This window comes from Neophocaena asiaeorientalis, unplaced genomic scaffold (assembly GCF_003031525.2).
Source record: "Neophocaena asiaeorientalis asiaeorientalis breed wild unplaced genomic scaffold, Neophocaena_asiaeorientalis_V1.1 scaffold230, whole genome shotgun sequence".
Taxonomy (NCBI): Eukaryota; Metazoa; Chordata; class Mammalia; order Artiodactyla; family Phocoenidae; genus Neophocaena; species Neophocaena asiaeorientalis.
Window position 1 is genome coordinate 6,878,735 of NW_020175186.1, and position 22,108 is coordinate 6,900,842.

Here is a 22,108-nt window from a genome sequence, read left to right on the forward strand (position 1 = left end):
TGGGAGGGCCCCGGTACCCCAAAAAAAAAAAAAAAAAAGATGGGTACTGAAAGGACCCATGCAAATTCAGAAAAAGATGTTTTAGAACAAAGGGAAAATTACAAGTAAATGCCTACAGGTGGAAAACTTGTTTCATTCAACAACAGGAAGCCCCAGTGTGACTAGCATGCAATTAATAAGGGAGAAAGGGGCAAAGAAAAGACTAGGAAGCAGGCAAAGACCAAAAGCACATAAAAGCTCTGATATTCTCTCTCTGACTTTCCAGAGTTCAGTCTTATAGCCCTAAAACTCGCTTAGTGGACAGAAAACACAAGAAGTTGGAGTTTTCTTTGCAGAATAGCATGAAAGCTTATTAAATTCCTCATCTAGACTGGGAATATTTTAGCTAGTAGAATAGATGTTCCCTATAAGACTCCTCTTCTATCTGTAGATACATGCAAGTCAAATAAGGAAAGGAGATGATCAAATAAAATAAACTTCCATGCTCCCAACATATATGGCTCAAAATCCACCATTTGAAAGTTTCGAACATTAGGGTTAACCCTTGAATCCATTGGGAGAGAGGGAACAAAAAGCTGATTTTGGCCCAGAGGGAGCAGATTTGTAGAACCTTTGTTGGGCTGCTTTTGAGGTCAGACGTATTATCTATATGTCAATTTATCAGATTCTAAAACTGTTACAAGATGGTGAAAATCGTTTTTTCTTTTTTTTCCTATCTCTCAACCACCATCTCTTTACTCTACCCCCCACTCTTGTCTTTCCCTTTCCCTAACCCAACACCCTCCTTAATGTTATAGTAATAGTAATCTCTCTATAATATGTACTGTCCAGTGTCTCTTTCTTGGAATTTTAGAACTTGAGATCAAAAGAATCAACCATTCTCTTATGGAGGAATTAATCTGTTGACAGCTATATTTCTCCATTCTGGAGTCAGCTTTAAGAAAAATAAATAAAGCTCTGTAGGGAGGGACAAAATGAAAGCTAGCGTGTCACCCTACTTGTGTTTGATCCTCTGGTGTTCATCATTTCTGTCCTTAGTTTCCTTGAGATACTAATACCAACACCACAGGACAATATGATTTTATATTACTGATGCAAAATCCTACAAAGAGTATTAGTAAAAATAATTCAACAGAACACTAAATTAAAATTATACCATAAGCAATTTAAAGTCATTATATGAATTAAGAGATGTCGTTATTTTTGAAATGTCAACATATTAATATTAATATGCCAAAAGCTAAAAAAGCAAAAAATACTCATTTCAAAAATACCAATAGTTTACCAAAATTCAATATTTCTCCCTGATAAAAATATTTCTTAAAGTAGAATAAATATATGCATTTTTGTTCTTTTTTATGATTTTATTAGTTTTATATAAATATTTTAAAATGTAAATAAATAATATAGTTTAAACCAAAACCTGAAATCATATTTAATGGTAAAATCCAAGAACAATTCCCTTTAAAGTGCATAACAGGCACTTCCCTGGTGGTGCAGTGGTTAAGAATCCTGGCTGCCAATGCAGGGGACATGGGTTCGAGCCCTGGTCTGGGAAGATCCCACATGCCTCGGAGCAACGAAGCCTGTGCGCCACAACTACTTAGCCTGCGCTCTAGAGCCTGCGAGCCACAACTACTGAGCCCACCTGCCACAATTACTGAAGCCCGTGAGCCTAGACCCCATGCCCCACAACAAGAGAAGCCACTGCAGTGAGAAGGCCACGCACTGCAAGGAAGAGTAGCCCCTGCTCGCCGCAACTAGAGAAAGCCTGCATGTAGCAACAAAGACCCAACACAGCCAAAAATAAATAAATATATTTAAAAATAAAATAAAAAGATAAAGTGCATAACAAAACAAGGATTTCTGTAATCCCTCAATTTTTTATCATTGTTCTCAAAGCATAATTACATAACAGTGAACATAGAAGTGTCACTATTAGAAAAGAAGAGAACTCAAAAGTATTTGCCGGTATTATGATTTGAGTACACCAAAGTTCTATAGAATTAACTGAAAATAATTAGGAAAAATCTGATATCAAGGGAAATTCTGTAAAAGAAATATAATGAATAAATACTAACCTAACATATTTTAACTCAAACTTTAAAGCTTAGTCACTAAAATTATTAGCATTGTCATAACTGTACACAAATAGATCAAAGGAATATAAAAGAAAATCCAGGAAATGTTCCAAATATATAAAAGAATGTAAGATGTGATAAAGGTAGCATTTCAAGTCAGTGGTGAAAATGTGGCTTTTTACTAAAAAATAATGGGACAACTCTCTACTAACGTAGAAGGAAAATAAGTCAGGAACTCCACTTCAGTTCTTATACCCCATGTATAGTCTAGATGATTTAATAATTTTAACATTTAATAAGGCCATAGACTAGAATGATATCTGGATGATTATTTATAAACATGGAATGGAGAAGCCTTCATAAGAATGATATGAACCCAGAAACCATAATGTAAAAGGATTAATATGAAATAGAAATGCAACATACTCAAAAATACCATGTCTGCTAGAATGAAAACTCTACATCAGGGCAATACTTATGCTAGTCTTGTTCCCTGAAGTATCCCCACTGTCACCAGCTGTGCCTGGCATAATATAAACCTTCTAAAATATTTGTTAGAATAAATGTGTGAAAAATTTTGTACTTAGAATAATGTCTACATTTTGGATATGGATGTTCTTACATTTTGGATATGGATGTGCCTAAGTGTTATTGAAGATGGAGAGAATGGATTGCAAAGGATAGATCTGTAAGAATGTACTGCAGCTGAATGAGAAATGCCAGCAGAGAGAGCTGCCTTGTGTGCATGTGATGCGAAACCAGGGGGGCACTTGGCACCAGACAAGGTTGAGAAAATAAACAGAGAGATCTAGTGCAAAGGTGGACCTAGGTTTACATATCACCTCTGTAGTTTACTGTCTCACCATGGGTAAGTTATCTACCTTGCTAAATCTTAGTTTCCTTATTTGTAAGCTGATGATAACGAGTAGTTTCGGCCTCATATAATGTGTGACAACTAATGAGCAAATGCATATAAGGCATTCAGCAGGGCAGCTGACACACAGTGAGTACTCAGTAATACTGATAATGACTACCACCATTACCTTTGTCATCCTGGTTGCCTTGCTATCACCATCCTCACCGCCATCATCATCAGAACGTTATTGCCAAGTGTAGTCAATACACTAACCTTAGAGTTCCACTGAAGGCACAAGCCACAAAAAGTCCTGGGAGTCCTGGCATTGTGGCAAATAACTCCATGACGAAGTATGGCATCAGCTGAAGAGGGGGCAAAACAAGATGGGATTAGTGGTCTCATCAGCAGTGTCTGAAATGTGGGACCGTATTGTAGCTTTTTAGCAAAAGGAGGTGGGAAAACAAAAGAAAAAACAAAGTAACAATAAAGGAATTTGCCTGGACTATCGTTGTTAAATGCTAACAAATGAGTTTATGATCAATCCAGTTCCATGGACCTGAGATGCAGCTGTAGGGGAGGGGAAGGGATAGGAAAGGGACAGTCATATAAGGAAAATGTTGGATGAACTTTAGAATATTCAGGAACTTTTAACATTTTTTACGTTTGCAATGTGTGCTATTTTCTTGCCTGTTTACCCTTAATGTTAGAAACTAAATCCTAAAAACAAACGCTTAAAACAGGTCTTCAGGGAGTCTAGGTATTATGGTTCTACTCTGGAGCCAGATTTGTGGGAGAGGAGCAGCCACTGGACACAGTGGGACAGTTGTATATGTAGGGGGAGAGGATAGAGATGATAGTTCCTCCTGAGAATATTCTCCGTGAAATGGAGTTTTTAAGGATGGACCAAGAGATTGTTCTACTGAGTAAAATAAATCAGACAGAGAAAGACAAATATAATATGATGCCACTTATATATGGAATCTTAAAATAATGGTACAAATGAACCTATTTACAAAACAGAAGTAGAGTCACAGATGTAGAAAACAAACTTATGATCACCAGGGGGAAAGGAGGAGGAGGGATAAATTGGGAGATTTGGACTGACATATACACACTATTATGTATAAAATAGATAACTAATAGGAACCTACTGTATAGCACAGGGAACTCAATACTCTGTAATGACCTATATTGGAATAGAATCTAAAAAAGAGTGGATATATGTATATGTATAACTGATTCACTTTGCTGTACAGCAGAAACTAACACAACATTGTAAATCAACTATACTCCAATAAAAATTAATTTAAAAAATCATGCTTACTGTAATATATTGGGGTGATATTGTTTAAGCCATAATGAGAAGACATGAGCAGAAGCATTATAGAAATAAGGGTCATTTTGTTCAATCTGAGATTAAAGCATCATTAACCAACGTTGTGATGGATAGAAAAAAAGAATTGAATGGTGGCATTGAAAACCAAAGCTATAGGTTCAAGTCCTCTTCCACTCTCCCCAGCCCTGCCCTGGCCCCAGTCCTTGCCTTCAAGGACAAGATAAGATACCTTCTTTTTACATGTTCACTCCCCAGTATTAGAACCTGATCTGTGATAATATCATCCAAGAGGAGAGGAAAGAAATCAAGTCTTTGGGGTTTGGGAAATACCTAGAGGTCCAGGTCAAAAAAGAGAAAGGCTCAGCATCGATGGCCAGAAACACACTCATTTCAGCTGTTCCCCACTGGTCCCAAGGGAGCACATACCTGGTCTGGTGCTGAGATGATACCAGAAGTCCAGGGATCACAGTCTTTGAAGTGGGAGTACATGATTAAGCCAGAGAAGACAGCACATGCCAGAATGACCCAGAGGCCCAACAAGTTGAAATACAAGGCTCTAGAAAATAACACATGGATCTACTGGTAGACTCTATGTCATATTACAGTGTGGTCAGGGCATTACCAAAGACTCAAGGTAAAATCTGGGGGGCCTTTTTGCTATAAAATAAAATTCTATAGCCTTCAAGAATGTATATATTTTGAAATCAAGTCACTAAGTTATATACCTGAAACTAATACAAGTCGATTATATTTCAATTTTTAAAAATCATTACTTTTTATACTTTTGCATTTCTTTTGTTTGGGCATGTTACAGTTTTAGACTGATTATGAAATTTGAACAAGGTGGATTTTTGATGGGTTTGCTTTTGAAATAGCTTTTCTGCAAAGTTGCAATGTGTAGTGTGAGGTCTATTTCCTTGGATGAAATTTCATGTATCAATCACTCATGTTATATAACTTCAAGTAATTTCCCCCCACTCAATTCATGAAGCTGTCAAAAAGCCAACTTTCATTTTAACATCTTTTATTCCAGAGGAATGATGAGATAAATGTAGAAGTAGACACGTTTTGGAAATATTCGCTTTGGAGGTTAAATCAGATGAAGTTTAAAGTTCAGTTTTTTAAAAGGCAATAGAAGGTATGAAAAACCTAAAGTCATTCTCCCCACATTCTTTGGAGCAATTCTTTTTATTCTACAACAATTCTTTTTATTCTATAACATTCTGTTTAACTTCAGCTTGAGTGCATTTGTAGTATCCTATGGTTATTTTGTATTCATACTGTTCTTTGAAAGTCAAAATATTACACATCTTCTAAATCTCAGGGAAGACTTGAAAGTCAGCTGGCCTCACACTGGATCAGTGAGAGAACAAACAATCTTGCTCTGGAGAGAATTTCAGGGGCAGGGGGCCCAAAGAGCAACAGGAGGCATTTCCTGAGAATGTTTCATTTCATTCAAACAATGTCCAGCCATTGTTTGAAGGGATTCAGATGCACTCACATTCAAATGTAAGGACACATATTCATTTCAAAGCCCCCTAAAAGTCCTGCTGTACAGGTGTACCTGACTTTCAGAAAACCCTTAAATCAAAGTATTCTTATATGAAGCAAATATATTAAATAATCAACCCATCTGGAAATTTTTATTTTACATTATTTACATTAGGAAAGGGTATTATTTCTGAAATTCCTTCCTTGGGATTATTCCAACCATATTTATCTTTGAGTTTTAGCTGTTTGTTTGCTTTTGTTTGAAAAAGGTTGATTTAGACATAGCCTTTGGGGAATACATTTGATACATGAAATGGTCAATATCTGCAAACTGAATTTGCTGTACTCTTACTTCTGCCATTTAGACAAATTCTATTCAAACTTATCTCAGGCCATATCCTGGATAGGCCTCTTTACCTGAAAGGTCACTCCCTGCTCTCTCATTAGATTCTACTCCTTATATGGCTTTACATCTTTATAGCATTTATCCTTATCTGAAATTGTATAATACATTTATTTGTTTATTATCTGTTTACCCCACTTGAACACACACAGGGCTATGTCCCCAGAGCACACAATCGTGCTTGCACATAACAGACATAAATTCTTTTATTTTGTTAAAAATAATTAAATGAATAAATGAAAGATAGAAATTCTTTACAATATGGTTGTACTCTTTACATCATTTCTTTTTTGAAAAAGCATCGGACCTGGAGTCAGAAGACTTTATCCTTAACAACTGTGTGACTTCAGACAAGTCACTAAGACTCTGAGCCAGTTAAATCCTTCGTAAAAAGAGTGTTAACATACCTGCCTTACTTCTTATTATAGGACTAATATGAAGATTGAATGAGTTATACTCCATAAAAATATATAGAGGTTATACAGCCACATGTAGGTTATATAGCTATTATTCAAAACAATTTTAAAAACTCACCAGTCAACTATGGGAAATGAGAAATCAGTGGCAAAATTGTATAATAGAATGTTAAAGCCCTTGTATTTGAACTTATTTTTTTCTTTGGAGATAGACTTTAATTCTCTACGTGGCTAATTCTCCTGTTTGCAACTTAAGCCACTTCATCGATTCATTCGGAAAATATTTATGAAGCATCACTATGTACCAGGTTCTTCCAGGTACTGAGGACATAGCAGTGAGCAACCCAGAGCCCACCTTCATGAAGATGATATTCTGGGATTAGAGGCAAGTAATAATCACCAAAATGAAGTAAATAAACAAGGAGATTTTAGATGCAATAAAAGATATAAAGAAAATAAACAAAGGCAAAGAGAATAGAACATAAGTGACTGGGTGTGGATGTGCTCATCTTAGCTGGGACATGAGACGGTGATGGGAAGGGATGTGGTAACCTGCACCAGCTTCTCCTGCCGTCACAGCATCATCTTCTAACTGCAGTCCTGAAATGTAAACTGAAGTCTAGAAACAAAAGCGTCCAAAGCAGCTTCCAGGGAGCACGTCTAAAATGATTTGGTAAGTGATACTATTCCTAAGTTTGAAGAAGATCTGGTCTAAGATGAAGCTGTCTTTAGTGAGTAATCACCATTCTGGCCATGCAATTAAATGTATCTATAATGGGTCACTTCTGGTTTTAACCTATGGCCACATTCAGTATGAACTTTATGGATGTATTTTCACCTACCTATGATGCAGAGATTTTTCTAAACCCTGATGGAATGTCCTAATTACATCAGGCTCTCAGATAATTGAGCAGAAGTGATGCACGTAATCAACATTCTATAGAGTCTCCTAAATAAGAGTCTGTTGGCAGCTGGCTCTGAGTGGACCCCAGTTGCCCTGGAAGTGTCCTTGAGGCTCCAGTTGTGTGACAAATGAGAGGTCCCACTAGATCCCCACTATAGCAGTCTCCCCTCCAGCTGTGTGCACTTCAACCATGCTGACCATTTGGACTGATTTCTCGCTCCTGAATTGTATCAGCTAAATCAACTAAGATTCTTACAGGGAAGTCTTTTCCAAAGACAGTTTTTATTTTTTCATCTTTCCTTATTCTAACAAAATTCCCATCATAGCTCTGGTCCTTCCATGGGAGTGGGGATGGGTGGAACCAGGAATGGCAGTCCTAAATGCTTAGGAAATTATATATATTTTTTCTTTCATGAGTATCTCTCCTTTTCTGACAGTTTTCATACCCATCAAATACTAATGTAACAAATTCCAAGAAACTATTATGAATGGGTGGCTTAGTTTAAACCAATCCACTAAACAAGATCTAAAGATACACAAGCACAAGTACACATGCCGGAATATACATATATACACCCCTACACATGCAAACACACACATAAATTCTTATGTATATATGTGTCCATTTATGTGCTTACACATTCAAGCATGACCTTCTTGAAGCATTACTTTGTTCAATAAGTAATCAATATTTAATAAGCACAAAGTACTATTCTTGGCCTCTTGAAAAAATGATGAAAAAAATACATTTCTTAACTTTTAGGTACTATTATAATAATAGGGAGAAATTAGGTATGCTTACAAGAATAAACAGTATAACACAATCACATAAGATTTAAAAAAACCCTTGATTTAACAGAGAATTATTATTTATTTCACCTAATGATTCTTCCCTTATCAGATATCGTCAACTCTAATTTATTTTAACGCAGAATTTTAAATGAATTCTAATTTTAAGTGAATTTTAAGATAAAATGATATTTGATCCTAAATACATTTTTAGTAATTCAACTATCTGTGAAAGTGGTGATCACATGTGTAGAGAGTTTAATATTATTTATTGTAATAGGATATGAATATGTTACTAGTGAATTGATAGAACAGTAGATAATGTTTTCACTTCTTCCTTCTGAGGGTATGTTAACTATGTAAGTAATATATTCCCTTTTGAAATTCAAGTTACGAAATGTTGAACCATATCCATATCCATTATTCTGTCTAAATAAGAAACTATGCATTGGAAGTATTTTATGATCAGTTGTGGAAATATTCATAATGGCTGTTTCTCACTCCAAGAAAAGTTAACGGCATTCTGACAAGTCTGCAGAGGCTGGAACCTTGGGTAGCAGCAATGAGGATGAAATGCCCATTTTCAATGAAATTCTAGCTTATTTCTGCCAGTTTTACAAAAAAAAATAAAAGTGCATAACTTCCTTTGGTCTTCATTCTAGAAGGTGGGATGAATTGCTTGGTTTTAAAAAGCCTTAAGTTGCAACTCTGTGGAGTCCTTCAGAGTAAGCAGACCTGGTAAAACTGGTGACTGGTTATCTGGGCAGGAGTTGGTGCAGCTGAAGCTCTGTTACGACTTGCTTCATTACCTTGGGTTTTCTTCTTTTAACGTCTCCTTGGAAACTTTTACCGTACATCCATCAAAATAAAAATAGTAATTGAAGAGACCACATGCTGGATGGAAATAGTGATGAGGGCCATCTCATCACAGAAACTGTAAGTAAGAAATATGTGCTCCTTCTTTCTGCATTGCTTCCCACAGCACCTAATTTAACCCAGTAATTTCTCAGCAAATGAAAGCAGCAAATGATGGTGAGCAAAGGCAGACAGAAAGATCTAAGTTCAAATCCCAGCACTACCACTTCCTTGTGGAGAACGGAATAGTAATGCCTCCCTCAAAAAATTGTTGAAAGGGTTAAATGAATCTTTGTTTCTTTCTCTCTTTTACGCACACACACAAACACATTTGAAGCATATAAAGCGCAGAGAAAAAACATTGAAATGTTCATTAATAACTCACAGCTTGGCATGTTTTTCTGTTTTGCAAGAGATGCATCGCTGGATGGTCGACTGATTAACTCCATAGATTCCAAGCCATGTAAAAGTTCCTCCCACTGAGATTGTCCAAAAAGTGTGCCTCCTGAGAGGATCTACATCAAAGCTATGAGGCAGAGAGAAGTGAGTAAACAAATACATTCCTCTGATGCCCAAATATTATTTTAGGTGATGAGGTCGTATGGCTAAATCTTTATAAAAGAAAAAGTAGCATTGGACATACTCAAATATATTTAGTCGAGATCCATTTGCTGATTGCTCTAATACATTGTGTAATCCACCAGCATCGGCTGATCCTTGAATGAGAACTGTTAAGAAGCCCACAGTCATGACAACCATCTGAAATGCGTCGGTCCACACCACTGCTTTTAGTCCTCCCTGAAATGAAGAGAATGGATGTGAGTTCTTAAAAATGAAGCCTCAACTCTTCCATTTCTGCACAGCCTCTCTGCTAATGCATCTTTCTTTCTCCCTTTTCTCCCTTTCTTCCCCCTTCTCTCCCTCCTCCCTCCCTCTTTCTCAATCTCTCTCTCTTTCTCTCTCCCTCCCTCCCTTCCTCCCTCCCTCCCTCCCTCCATCCCTCTCTCTTTCTCTCTCTCCCTCTTTCTTTCTCTATTTCCTTCTTTCTTTCTTTCTTTCTTTCCTTCTTTCTTCCTTCTTTCTTTCCTTCTTTCTTTCTTTCTTTTCTTTCTTTCTTTCTTTCTTTCTTTCTTTCTTTCTTTCTTTCTTTCTTCTTTCTTTCTTTCTTTCCTTCTTTCTTTCTTCCTTCCTTCCTTCCTCCCTCCCTTCCTTTCTTTCTTTCTTTCATCACTGAGCACCTTTTATGTGCCAGGTTTATTGAGGATGATCACCTGGGACTTGCTTGTACAATTTGAGATTTTATTTTTTGTAAATTTAGTGCAGTGAATAAATTTGGGGAAACTGAGATGGTAGGCTACTGAAAAAGAAGAAAAGAACTAGGAAGGAATGATAGATTCCAGACACTCATGGAGAAAGGTGTTTTAAGAGCTAGAGGATGGTCAAATAATGAGGTGAGCAAACCAGAGTGTCAGGAGGGTGAATCTAACAGTAGACCTCTGGAGACAGTGATTCAGCAATAGGTTAGAGCAGTGGTTATCAAACCTGGATCCTTCTTAGAGTCACTTGGGGAATTTGGAAACAAACAAACAAAAAAACCAGTGACTGAGCCCCATCCGCAGGAATTCTGAATAAATTGAGGTCTGGGCTGGGACCCAGTTCTAAGTGTTTTTACAGCTCCCCAGGTGATTCCAATGTACAATTCTAGTTGGGACTATGTGGGCAAGAAGAAAGGAGGAAAGAAAGAGGCTGCTGGAGAATCCCTTAGGAACATGGCAAAGGTGCCATGAGCAAATTAGGAAAGATTAAATGAAGTGATATATTTTTAAAGTACTTTGAAAATGAATAAGCACTATGTGAATGAAAGGATGTGGTATTTTTAACGTTGAAACATAGAATTACCCCCGGTTACTCCCCCAGAGTGTCAAGAACTTCTGTGAAAAGATGACAGGCATCATCTTTATCTTGAGAAGAAAGAAGACACTGGATTTGTCTCATCATTTCTTGTGTAAAGTTAAAATGCAATTTAAAAATAGACATAAAAGTCCCTTCCACATGTATTGTATTTCTATATTCTGTTCTATTTCCAATTTGAGAAATATTCAATCTCTTACTTCCACCTTCCAAGAGTGGTATTTTGATTTTCTTTAAAGACATTAAGACTTCTAAACCCAAATCACAATATCATATTTTAGTGATATGAAGACCAAATATCAAAGACCTCAGTTTTCAGAGGCTACTTGGCATGGTTTATATGCATAAACTTGAACTTGAGCTAGACCTGGGGCAAGAGAACAAACCACTTCATCACCACTTTAACAAATGTGCTTCAAAAGGCAGATTAAGGTAACTATAAGCTACCATGAAAACTTCTCTGATTCTATGACTCCTTCATACAGCAAGAGACACACACGCCCACACACCACTCATCTACAATCCTGACTGTGCCTTGAGTGTCACTTAGGTATTTTAATCAGTCTATTGTTTTGGTTCTACTGTTTACCTCCCTAGATTGCAAACTCTTGGATGGCAGGAATCACTTCTTTCTTTTTTTCTTTTTTTTTAAATCTCTTCCACTGGTTATCTTAGCTAGGCTACACATCCACAGGATTAACAGAGTAAAGAAACTGCTCTATGAGCAAAAGTGTTAGATAAATGAGCCATCAGTTTGGTGAGACATTGAAGCTTGTGTTCCGGCAAGAGGTAGGAGGTGGAACAAAGGTGTGGTGAGAAGAGGTTAGATGGGTTGATTGACTCACAGACCGAAAGATTTCCAACACTAGGTTAAGAAGTTTACACTTTATCCTGTGAACAATGGGAAGCAAGGAGAGAATTAGGTCAGTCAAGTGGCCTGAAGAGATGGATGTTTTAAGAAGATTAAGTTAACAGAGGCATGCAGGGTGGAGGGAAACACTGAAATCAATTAAGAGGTAGTACATTTAGTTTATTTTTGTATATTGTGATTATTAAAGTATCCAGACTTGTTTCTGACATCTTTTTGGTTTCTATTTGTTCTACTTTTTCTGTATTTTTTTCTTCTCTTGCTTAAATCGATTGCAATTTTATTTTGCTTTGTTTTAATTCCCTTTTTCTACTCTGATTGTTTTATTTAAATGAGTCCGCTTGAAATTTTGCCACGAATTTTTCATTTAGAGTCTAAATTTTTAAAATGTCTTAATCCCCAGCAATTCAAGGATTAAAAAAATCTTTAAGGGGTTTCCCTGGTGGCGCAGTGGTTGAGAGTCCGCCTGCCGACGCAGGGGACACGGGTTCGCACCCCGGTCCGGGAAAATCCCACATGCCGCAGAGCGGCTGGGCCCGTGAGCCATGGCCGCTGAGCCTGCACGTCCAGAGCCTGTGCTCCACAACGGGAGAGGCCACAGCAGTGAGAGGCCCGCGTACCGCAAAAAAAAAAAAAAAAATCTTTAAGTCTAATTACTCTCTTCCTGATTTACATGCTATTGATGTCCAAATGAAGGTTATTCTTTTTCTTAATCGCAAAATTACATATAATAGTAATCATTATTATTATATTATAAACTATATTATTAGATACTATATAAATTATACCATACTATAAAATTATTGTTGTTTTCATTAAGCAACGGAAATTGTTTGACTAGACTTACTAAATGTTTACTATTTTATTTTCTTATCATTACTTCTTCCGTCAAAAATTTGATAATTTTCCTTCTTCCCACAGTATTTCCTCTAGGTTTTTCTCAGGGGACGATATGTTAGAGGTAATTTCTCTCAGTTCTTGACAGTCAGTTTCTGAAAGATAGTTTTGCTAAATACACAATTATAACTGACAATTGTTTTCCTTCAGTGTTTTGAAGATATTATTCCATTGTTTCTGGTTTCCATTACTGTTGCTAAGCAATGCATCTATTTATCCTCCTATGGGAAGTTACTTCAGAGTCACTAATCTGTTACATACGGCCAGACATGTAAGGAATAGGAGACTATTTTTAATTTAGGTAGGAGGAGTATGTCTGGAATAGAATTATGGTAGTGAGAATGAAATGGAAAAAAAATAAGATAAAACTGTAGTGCAAAGAAATGGTGGGATTTGCAAGTATGAAAATAGAGATAAGAGCATTTTTAAATTGTATGTTATCATGATATATGTTAAAAGAGTAAGTGATATGCACACAAGGCCAAAGTACATGGATGGTGCTATGTGATAATATATCAATTACTTTATTTTTCTTTGTAAAGGAGGAAGGAGAATCCAGCTATCTGGGGACCATTGCCACATTCTTAACTGGTTACTTAAAGCCTCCATATATGATACCAATGACTCAGAAGAATAAAGATTTCTATTGCAGGGCATGGCAAATAATAGGTGCTCAATGAACGTTTGTTGAACTAAACCGATTGTAACAATTATATAAATATAATTGCCAATACCACCCAGGTTCCTTGGTTAAAACTGACCATGTGTAAGACCAAATGTTAAATGTAATCCAAACTTATCCATCTATAAGAGACAAAAACAAGTTGTGGAATCTCAGTTTTACAAAATACCAGCCATCCTTGATCGTTCATGCATTTTGTATTCCTCAACCAGTAGACAGTGAAGTATAAATGCTACCTATGTTTTATAATCACTGTTAATGAGCACATATTTTTTTTCTCAGTAGTTGTATATGGTCACCTACCCTCCGAACACGGAGATATTTCTGTCATTAAATCTTCCCTTAGCCATGGCTTTCTCAAATGAGCCCAGAGCCCAAAATTCTATTAATGGTTGGTACCGAAAAGAATTTTAAACAAAACAATGGCACCTTCCTCTGGAAACTGTGATAGATAAGCCAGCATATTTTTATTTAATTGTGGAATAGCAATTTCTGCTATACTTAGATGCCCTGTTGTTGGAAATTAGCCCTTATCCCATATTAGGAGATAGTGCTAAATACTTTTTCACAGTCAGATACATACCAGGGTACAGTAGAATGTGCAAACAATTCCTGTTGCAAACACAGAGCCCCAGAGATCAAACCCAGTCACTATGAAAGGAGAAAAAATATTGAAAGAAGTTTCTCTAAGGAAAGTAAAAGAACAAACTTTATGAGGAAAAAGTCACAATATTTTTGTCTGTGTTCTTTGTGCGCAAATGGAAATCAAATTAGAGTTGTCTCATTAAATTTTCTCACCTCTGATAAAGATTATTTTATTACATTATTATACCTCAACCCAGCCCATAATTTTCATGTAATGCTAAAAGCCAAATTATTCCTCTTAAGATTCTAGAGCTTCCAATCTCTGCCCCAATTGTTTGTCTGTTTGTTTTTCTTAACAAAGTTAGTCTGAGTATTTTGAAACCACCTAAACGTTGACCATGAATAAATATTTCTCATTATAATCACATAGCACAATTAAATTGAATACTGAGGACTTCTAATATTACAGGTATTATTATTAAATTTCTTTCACTTTTGTTTCTTCTTTCCTTTTTTTCCGTAGGATTCTTCTTTCAGAGGGGTCAGGTATAAATCTTAAAATAATTACTACAAGCACATTTTACTCATGTATTCAGAGTACCAACTTCATGAGATTGCTGAGAAAGGACCATATATTATAGATGACCTTATTTAGTGGTTGTGTATGTACCATACAAAATTGTCAAACTTACTGTTACCAAAGGAGAAAGGGAAGGAGTAGGGATAAGTTAGTAGTATGAGATTACTGAAACACACTACTATACATACCTCACACCAGTCAGAATGGCCATCATGAAAAAATCTACAAAAGTAAATGCTGAAGAGGGTGTGGAGAAAGGGGAACCCTCTTGCACTGTTGGTGGGAATGTAAATTAATACAACCACTATGGAGAACAGTATGGAGGTTCCTTAAAAAACTAAAAATAGAATTACCATATGACCCAGCAATCCCACTACTGGGCATATATCCTGAGAAAGCCATAATTCAAACAGACACATGCACCCCAGTGTTCATTGCAGCACTATTTACAATAGCCAGGTCATGGAAGCAACCTAAATGCCTATAGACAGATGAATGGTTAAAGAAGATGTGGTACACATACACAATGGAATATTACTCAGCCATAAAAAGGAATGAAATTGGGTTATTTTAGAGACATGGATGGACCTAGAGACCGTCATACAGAGTGAAGTAAGTCAGAAAGAGAAAAACAAATATTGTCGGTTAACGCATATATTTGGAATCTAGAAGAAAAGTACAGATGAACCGGTTTGCAAGGCAGAAATAGAAACACAGATGTAGAGAACAAACGTATGGATACCAAGGGGGGAGAGTGGGGGTGGGGGTGGCAGTGGTGGGATGAATTGGGAGATTGGGATTGACATGTATATACTAATATGTATAAAATAGATTACTAATAAGAACATGCTGTATAAAAAAAAAAAAAAAAGACACAGGTATCCCAGTGTTCATTGCACTATATACAATAATCAGGACATGAAAACAACCTGAATATCCAACGACAGACAAATGGTTAAAGAAGATGTGGTACATATACACACTGGAATATTACTCAGCCATAAAAAAGAATGAAATTGGGTCATTTGTAGAGTGTGGATGGACCTAGAGACTGTCATACACAGTTAAGTAAGTCAGAAAGTGAAAAACAAATATTGTATATTAACACATATATGTGGAATCTAGAAAAATGGTACAGATGAACCTATTTGCAAGGCAGGAATAGAGATGCAGATGTAGAGAACAGACATGTGAACATGGGGGGTGGGGAAGGGGAGGGTGGAATGAATTGGGAGATTAGGATTGACATATGTACACTACCATGCGTAGAATAGGCAGCTAGTGGGAACCTGCTGTATAGCGCAGGGAGATCAGCTCAGTGCTCTGTGATGACCTAGATGGGTGGGATTGGGGGGGGGGGGGGGAGGGAGGTCCAACAGGGAGGGGATATATGTATACTTATAGCTGATTCACTTCATTGTATAGCAGAAACTAACACAATATTGTAAAGCAGCTATAATCCAATAGAAAAAAAAAGATAAACAACAAAGATTTACTGTATAGCACAAGGAACTATATTCAATATCTTGTAATAACTTATAATGGAAAATAACTTGCAAAAAAATATATACAACTGAATAACTTTGATGTACAATCTAACAAAACATACTGTAAATCAACCATACTTCAAAAAAAAATTGCCATAACTTCAGTGATTAGAAAACAAGCAATAATCACATTGGGTGTTTGGAACCATGTGGATAAAATCAAGTAACTAGTTATCTACATTGTTTTCAATGTTCAGTTTATAGAGCTTTATGTTGTGACAACTACAGTAATTCAAGCACCCTAACCACAGGAATGTCTCCTCAACAAGATGTTGTGTGTATATTTCTCAAGGTGACAAGACATGTATAAAAATGGTGGACAGTGCAAGAGAGTGTCGCTAGCTCACCTTGATTGAGGGCCAGAGCAGGAGCATACACCACCACTCCTGTGTAGAGAATCTGGTGGAGAGACAAGAATCAGATGAACAGTGAGAAAAGTGACACAGAAAGTAAGTCTGCCTAAAAAATTCCTTATGACCTTAGAGCTACATTTCCTTAAACTTCTTCATCAAACAGTTCAACCCCAGGCACTCTTGTTTTGAAATCCTTGGCTACTGTAACTAATTTGCAGAAGGGATAATAAGCATGCGATGGAGGAAGAGTGTTGGACTTTTAAGATGGCTGCATATTTTGAGATTTTATGGCTAGATCTGGTATATTTCTGAAGGATATGAAAATAGGGTTCAAGTTAAGCTTTTGATTCACCCTTCCACTACCCCATCATACACATATCACCGTGACACAAACACATTTTAGCAATTTGAAATATAAATTTTAGAGTGGAGATGGAAATAATCCGTGATTAGAGCACCACGTAGGGAAAACTATCAACATGGGTGATCTTCATAGGGAGTATATCTTCAAGCTCCCAGACCTGCAGCTACTACACCGATGGAAGTGGACGGAGTCCCATTTAATTTTAAATGAAATTTCACCATTTAGAGATCCATGCGGGGTTTTAAAAGGCAAATATCTACGGACAGGTCAAGGAGCAGTGTTTCCCTCTTTTTCTTGTTCTTAAATCCTTCAGTCAGTGAGTGGGAGTTTTGATTAGAAAAGAGAAGGGAGTTAACTTCTAGCAGAAAGTTCTTGGTGAGTCACGGGAAATGCATTGAGGGTATCCCACAGGCAAGTGTGGAGCAGAAAGAGGGCACCCTAGAACCCAGGAGAGGAGTCCAAAAGGGGAATGTGGGAATATTGGTTTGAGAGTATAGTCTTAAACAGATTTTCAGCAAAACGGGTATTTCTGGTTCAACATAGTTTACTAGTAAAAAAACAAAACAAAACAAAATTAGTTACCAGATCATTTCATATCAAAAGCAACTTGAACAGGTTAAATAAGAGTTCAAAGTAAATTTAAGAAAAAGCTTTTATTCCCTTGGTGGTTTATTTTATATATATATATATATTTGTTTGTCATTATTTGTACAGATATATGGGGTCTATGAAATGTGGAAATACCTTGATAGAATCATTTGTCTTGAAAGTGCTATCCTTAGAAGAAAGTAGTTTCTTCTTAGTGTTGAATCTTTCCTTTAATTGTGCTAATTGCCCCCTGAAATAAACAAACCCATACTTGTCACTCCCCAATCCACCTCTGCAGCAATCCTTACCCCTTACCGTCTGCAAAATATAGATGGCTGTGGCTGCATAGCGAACTGGTTTGTTGAATCGTAGTTGTAAGTACTAGAAAGAACAGAGAGAAGGACATGCAAAGAATCAGCAAGTTTTATGTAAGGGCTGCTAAGAAGGTTTTTTGTTTTCTTGGTATTTCTCTGAGTTTAGTTCTTAGTTTATAACATGATTTTATGCTATCTGTACTTGGGAGAAAAGGAAACAAATTTGGATTCTTTAAAGTCAAAGATATAGTAAAACTCAATTTTTGCTCAAGCTTCCCTTGATGGTCAGAGAAGATAAATGTTTTTTATTTTTAAATTGTTATTGCTTCAATAAAAACCAGATTTTCTGGCTCATTATCCAGGGCTCTTCCTAGTGGATATGCTAAAGCCATTATTTCCTTTTATATCCCCACTGTTCCCAAATTCAGCTCAGGCCTTCCTTTCCTCTTTCCCAGATCAATGCAGTAGCCCCCTAACTGACCTCTCTAATTCCAAGCCTTGCCCACTCATTCCACCAACCACACACCTGCTGCATTGATTCTCCTAAAGCAGAGCTCTGGTCATGTCATGCTTTTCCTCAAACTTTCCAGTGATTCTCTATCATTGACAAAACAAAATGCACATCCCAGGCTTGACATTCTAAACCCTCTACTGTCTGATCCACACTCTTCCTGTCTTAGCTCACATCACTAACCCTCACATGATTTATTCTCCACATAAAATCATTATGTATAATTCAACCAGCATGCTTTGTACTCTGCAGATTTGTCCTTTGTGTAGACAGATTTTCATTGTGAGAGAGCCTCCTTCTCTCCAAATTCACCAATTCTTAGAGAATAGACCTGAGGATATGGGGAGGGAAAGGTAAGCTGTGACAAAGTCAGAGAGTGACATGGACATATATACACTACCAAACGTAAGGTAGATAGCTAGTGGGAAGAAGCCGCATAGCACAGGGAGATCAGCTCGGTGCTTTGTGACCACCTGGAGGGGTGGGATAGGGAAAGTGGGAGGGAGGAAGATGCAAGAGGGAAGAGATATGGGAACATATGTATATATACAGCTGATTCACCTTGTTATAAAGCAGAAACTAACACACCATTGTAAAGCAATTATACTCCAATAAAAATGTTAAAAAAACAAACAAAAGGATAGCCCAATTGCCATTCCTGTTCCTCCTCATACTTTCTCCTCTGAGCATTTAGGGCAACTATATTAAACTTCTTTCATATGTAATAACACTTGATCACCTTCTGCCTTATATTTTAGTGTTGGATTCGCATACCTTACTGTATTTGTTTCGTATGGCTACTGTAACAAAATATCACAAATTTGGTGGCTTAACGCAACAGAACTGTGTTCTCTTACAGTTCTGGAAGCCAGGAGTTCAAAATCAATTTCACTGGGCCAAAATCAAAGTGTTTGCAGGGCTCTGCTCCCTCTGGAGGTCTTAGGGAAGAATTTGCTTCTTTGGGGTTTTTGGTGGCTGCAGGCAGTCCTTTAGCTTTTAGCTTTATCACTCTAATCTCTGCCTCTTTGGTCACACTGCCTTTTCTTCTGTCTGTCAAATCTCCTTCTGCCTCCCTCATATAAATGTGTTTGTACTTAAGGCCTACCTGGTTTAACCAGGATAATCTCTCCATCTCAAGATCCTTAATTTATTCAACTTTACAAAGATCTCTTTTTCTAAACCATATAAGGTAACAGTCACAGGTTCCTGGGATTAGAACATTTATTATGATTTTTAGAGGGAGGGGGATGCATTTTTCAGCTTACCACACTTACTTTACCTGGTACATGTAAACAAGGTCTTATTTTATTTTATCTTCGTCTTTCATGTATTCATTCATTTAACAAATATTTATTACTTGCCCTCTATATGGCATTCTGCTATACAATGATAGCAAATATTATATAGTTCATGTCACAAAGGATTTTACAGATTAGAGGAGACCACTAACAAATTTATACTAAAGTAAAGTTACAGTGATGGTATGTACTAAAAGAAAAGTTACAGGGAGCTGTGAACACACTAAACAGATGGATCTGATTTACTGTTGGAGGTCAAGAAAGGTATTCCTGAACAAATATTCTAGAAGGCACTAGTATTTGTCTTCCAGTGCATGATAAACATGTACTGAATGAACAAAATAAACGTTAAAAGTAGCAAATGACTTGAGGACTTAATATCCTGGTGGTAGTTCTTGGTAATAATTTCTAATTGGTAGTAGTTCTTACCTAATTTAGGAAAAATCATTCTGATTAACCCAGGAGTTTACTGATGTGTCCTTTTCCTAGAAGTGATACATAAGTAAGTGTTGATTGATGGCTTAAGGTGGAACCTTCTTTGAAACCCTAGAAAAGACTCCTCTTGACAGAATTGTGACTCAGTTTCACACTAATCCACATCTCCCAATTTACTGCTCAACTCTTCCCCCAAGGAAAGAACCACCTTATTTTCAGACCATCTTTCTTCAGGCAACACATTCAGTACACTGTGAGTCAGGTAATAATCCGGTGGATGTGTGACTTAGGGCACCAGCTATGAGGAAAATATTTTTAAAGAAGTAAGGAGTAAGGGGATGGAAAAAGATATTCCATGCAAATGGAAACCAAAAGAAAGCTGGAGTAGCAATTCAGGAGTAAGGAAGTCACTGAGAGAGAAGCTGAAAGTCTCAGCTATCATAGGATAAAAAACAGTGCAAAACTTTTTAGCTGAAGACAACATGGGTTCAAATCACATGTCCTTGGAAAGATTAGTTTATTGCACTGAACGATGGCCACCTCTTTCTAAAATTGGCATTTGTAGGATCTAATGGTATAGTGTACGATAACGTCAAGTGCAAGGACAGGAATATAGTGTGATCTTAGTGACTGTAGTAGTCATTGTGGGTGTGACCCCTGGAGCTTATTGGCACTCTCTGTCCCAGCACATGTTGATAGCATCTAACTGCACCATGATTTTCTGCTTGAGGGCTTTATCTCACCCCTTGCACAGGGCAGACTAGAAGTACTTGGGGGTGTTATCATTGTCTTTCAGCCAATGACAAAAGGAAGTTGGACCAAAAAATCCCAGTTATTTTCATTTCAAGGAGGCCAACCCTGATATGTGATCTGTACTGTCCCCCAGAAATCCCCAGTGAGATAGAACCTCAGTTGCTCACAATAACAGCCTGCTCAAAAACATACCTTTATTGGTTTCCTTTTTTTCCATGTCTTACTTGCCACTTGCCTACCAATACTTAATAAAATCATTTCCCCCCAAAATGACTTGCATTAAACTCCTTGTCTCAGAATTTGCTTCTGGGGGAACACAACTTAAGACGGTGGTATTTCTACCAAATATGATTCAAGTGGAGACTGCAAAATTGCTTGTAATGAGCTATGTCTTCTGGTTGACAGGGATTCTTTTCCCATCACATGAAGAACCCAGGATAGCCTACTAGAGGATGAAACCAAGTGTAGTATGCTACAAGCTGTCCCATCTGAGTTCCCCTAGATCAACGAGCCACTAACCAACCCACTAGCTGATGGCAATTACAGAGATGGCCCCAAATAAGAGCAGAAGAACCTTACTGTCTTACTAGACTCTCCTGAGCTCAAGTCAGATTATTGATCCACAAAATTGTGAGCAGGTAAAATTGTTGGCTTAAGAAATTTATTTTGGGATGGTATGTTACACAGCAATAGATAACTGATATAAAATGTGGTATCAGAAGTGGAGAAACGTAACAAAACCCAAACTATGTGATATTGGCTTTGGGACTGTTTGGGATATGAAGTCCAGGAAAGCAAAAGGGAAATTGTTCCTGAAAAATGGAAAGGTAGGGAGAAAACTGCTATAGGAATCAGCAAAAGTCAATGGTTTTAACATCTTAGTTTAGTTCCTCTAAATTCAGTCAATTCAGTCAAACTAGAGAGACAGTATTAAGAAAAATATATATGAAAATAAAAAAGAACTAGATCAGAAGTAAGACACCTTGAATTCTAGTTTGAGCTTTGCCACTATCTCACTCTGTAATCTAAGCCTCTAGTTTCTCATCCATGAAATAAGAGACTATTCGAACTGCATAATTCTCCATCTGAAAGATTGTATTCACTCACTCACGTATCCAATGGTCATCCTGGATCGGTGTATAGCTTTAAATACAGTCAAAAGTAAAAACGGAAGTTCAGCAGAAAAGTTGCATGCTTTGTGCTTGCTTTTAAAAATAGCACAGGTGGGCTTCCCTGGTGGCGCAGTGGTTGAGAGTCCGCCTGCCGATGCAGGGGACACGGGTTCGTGCCC

At 37.1% G+C, this 22,108-nt stretch overlaps 1 protein-coding gene across 1 annotated transcript in view; it reads right to left on the bottom strand.

Moving 5' to 3' along the window:
* SLC5A12 (solute carrier family 5 member 12) overlaps positions 1-22,108 on the bottom strand; it is a 45,652-nt gene that overhangs the window by 19,982 nt on the left and 3,562 nt on the right. The window contains exons 2-8 of the mRNA XM_024764729.1: positions 17,822-17,887; positions 16,549-16,600; positions 14,073-14,140; positions 9,775-9,929; positions 9,517-9,657; positions 4,700-4,829; positions 3,211-3,299 (exon numbers count right to left, since the gene is read on the bottom strand). Coding sequence (XP_024620497.1) covers positions 3,211-3,299; positions 4,700-4,829; positions 9,517-9,657; positions 9,775-9,929; positions 14,073-14,140; positions 16,549-16,600; positions 17,822-17,887 — 701 coding nt within the window. The remainder of the gene's footprint in view (positions 1-3,210; positions 3,300-4,699; positions 4,830-9,516; positions 9,658-9,774; positions 9,930-14,072; positions 14,141-16,548; positions 16,601-17,821; positions 17,888-22,108) is intronic.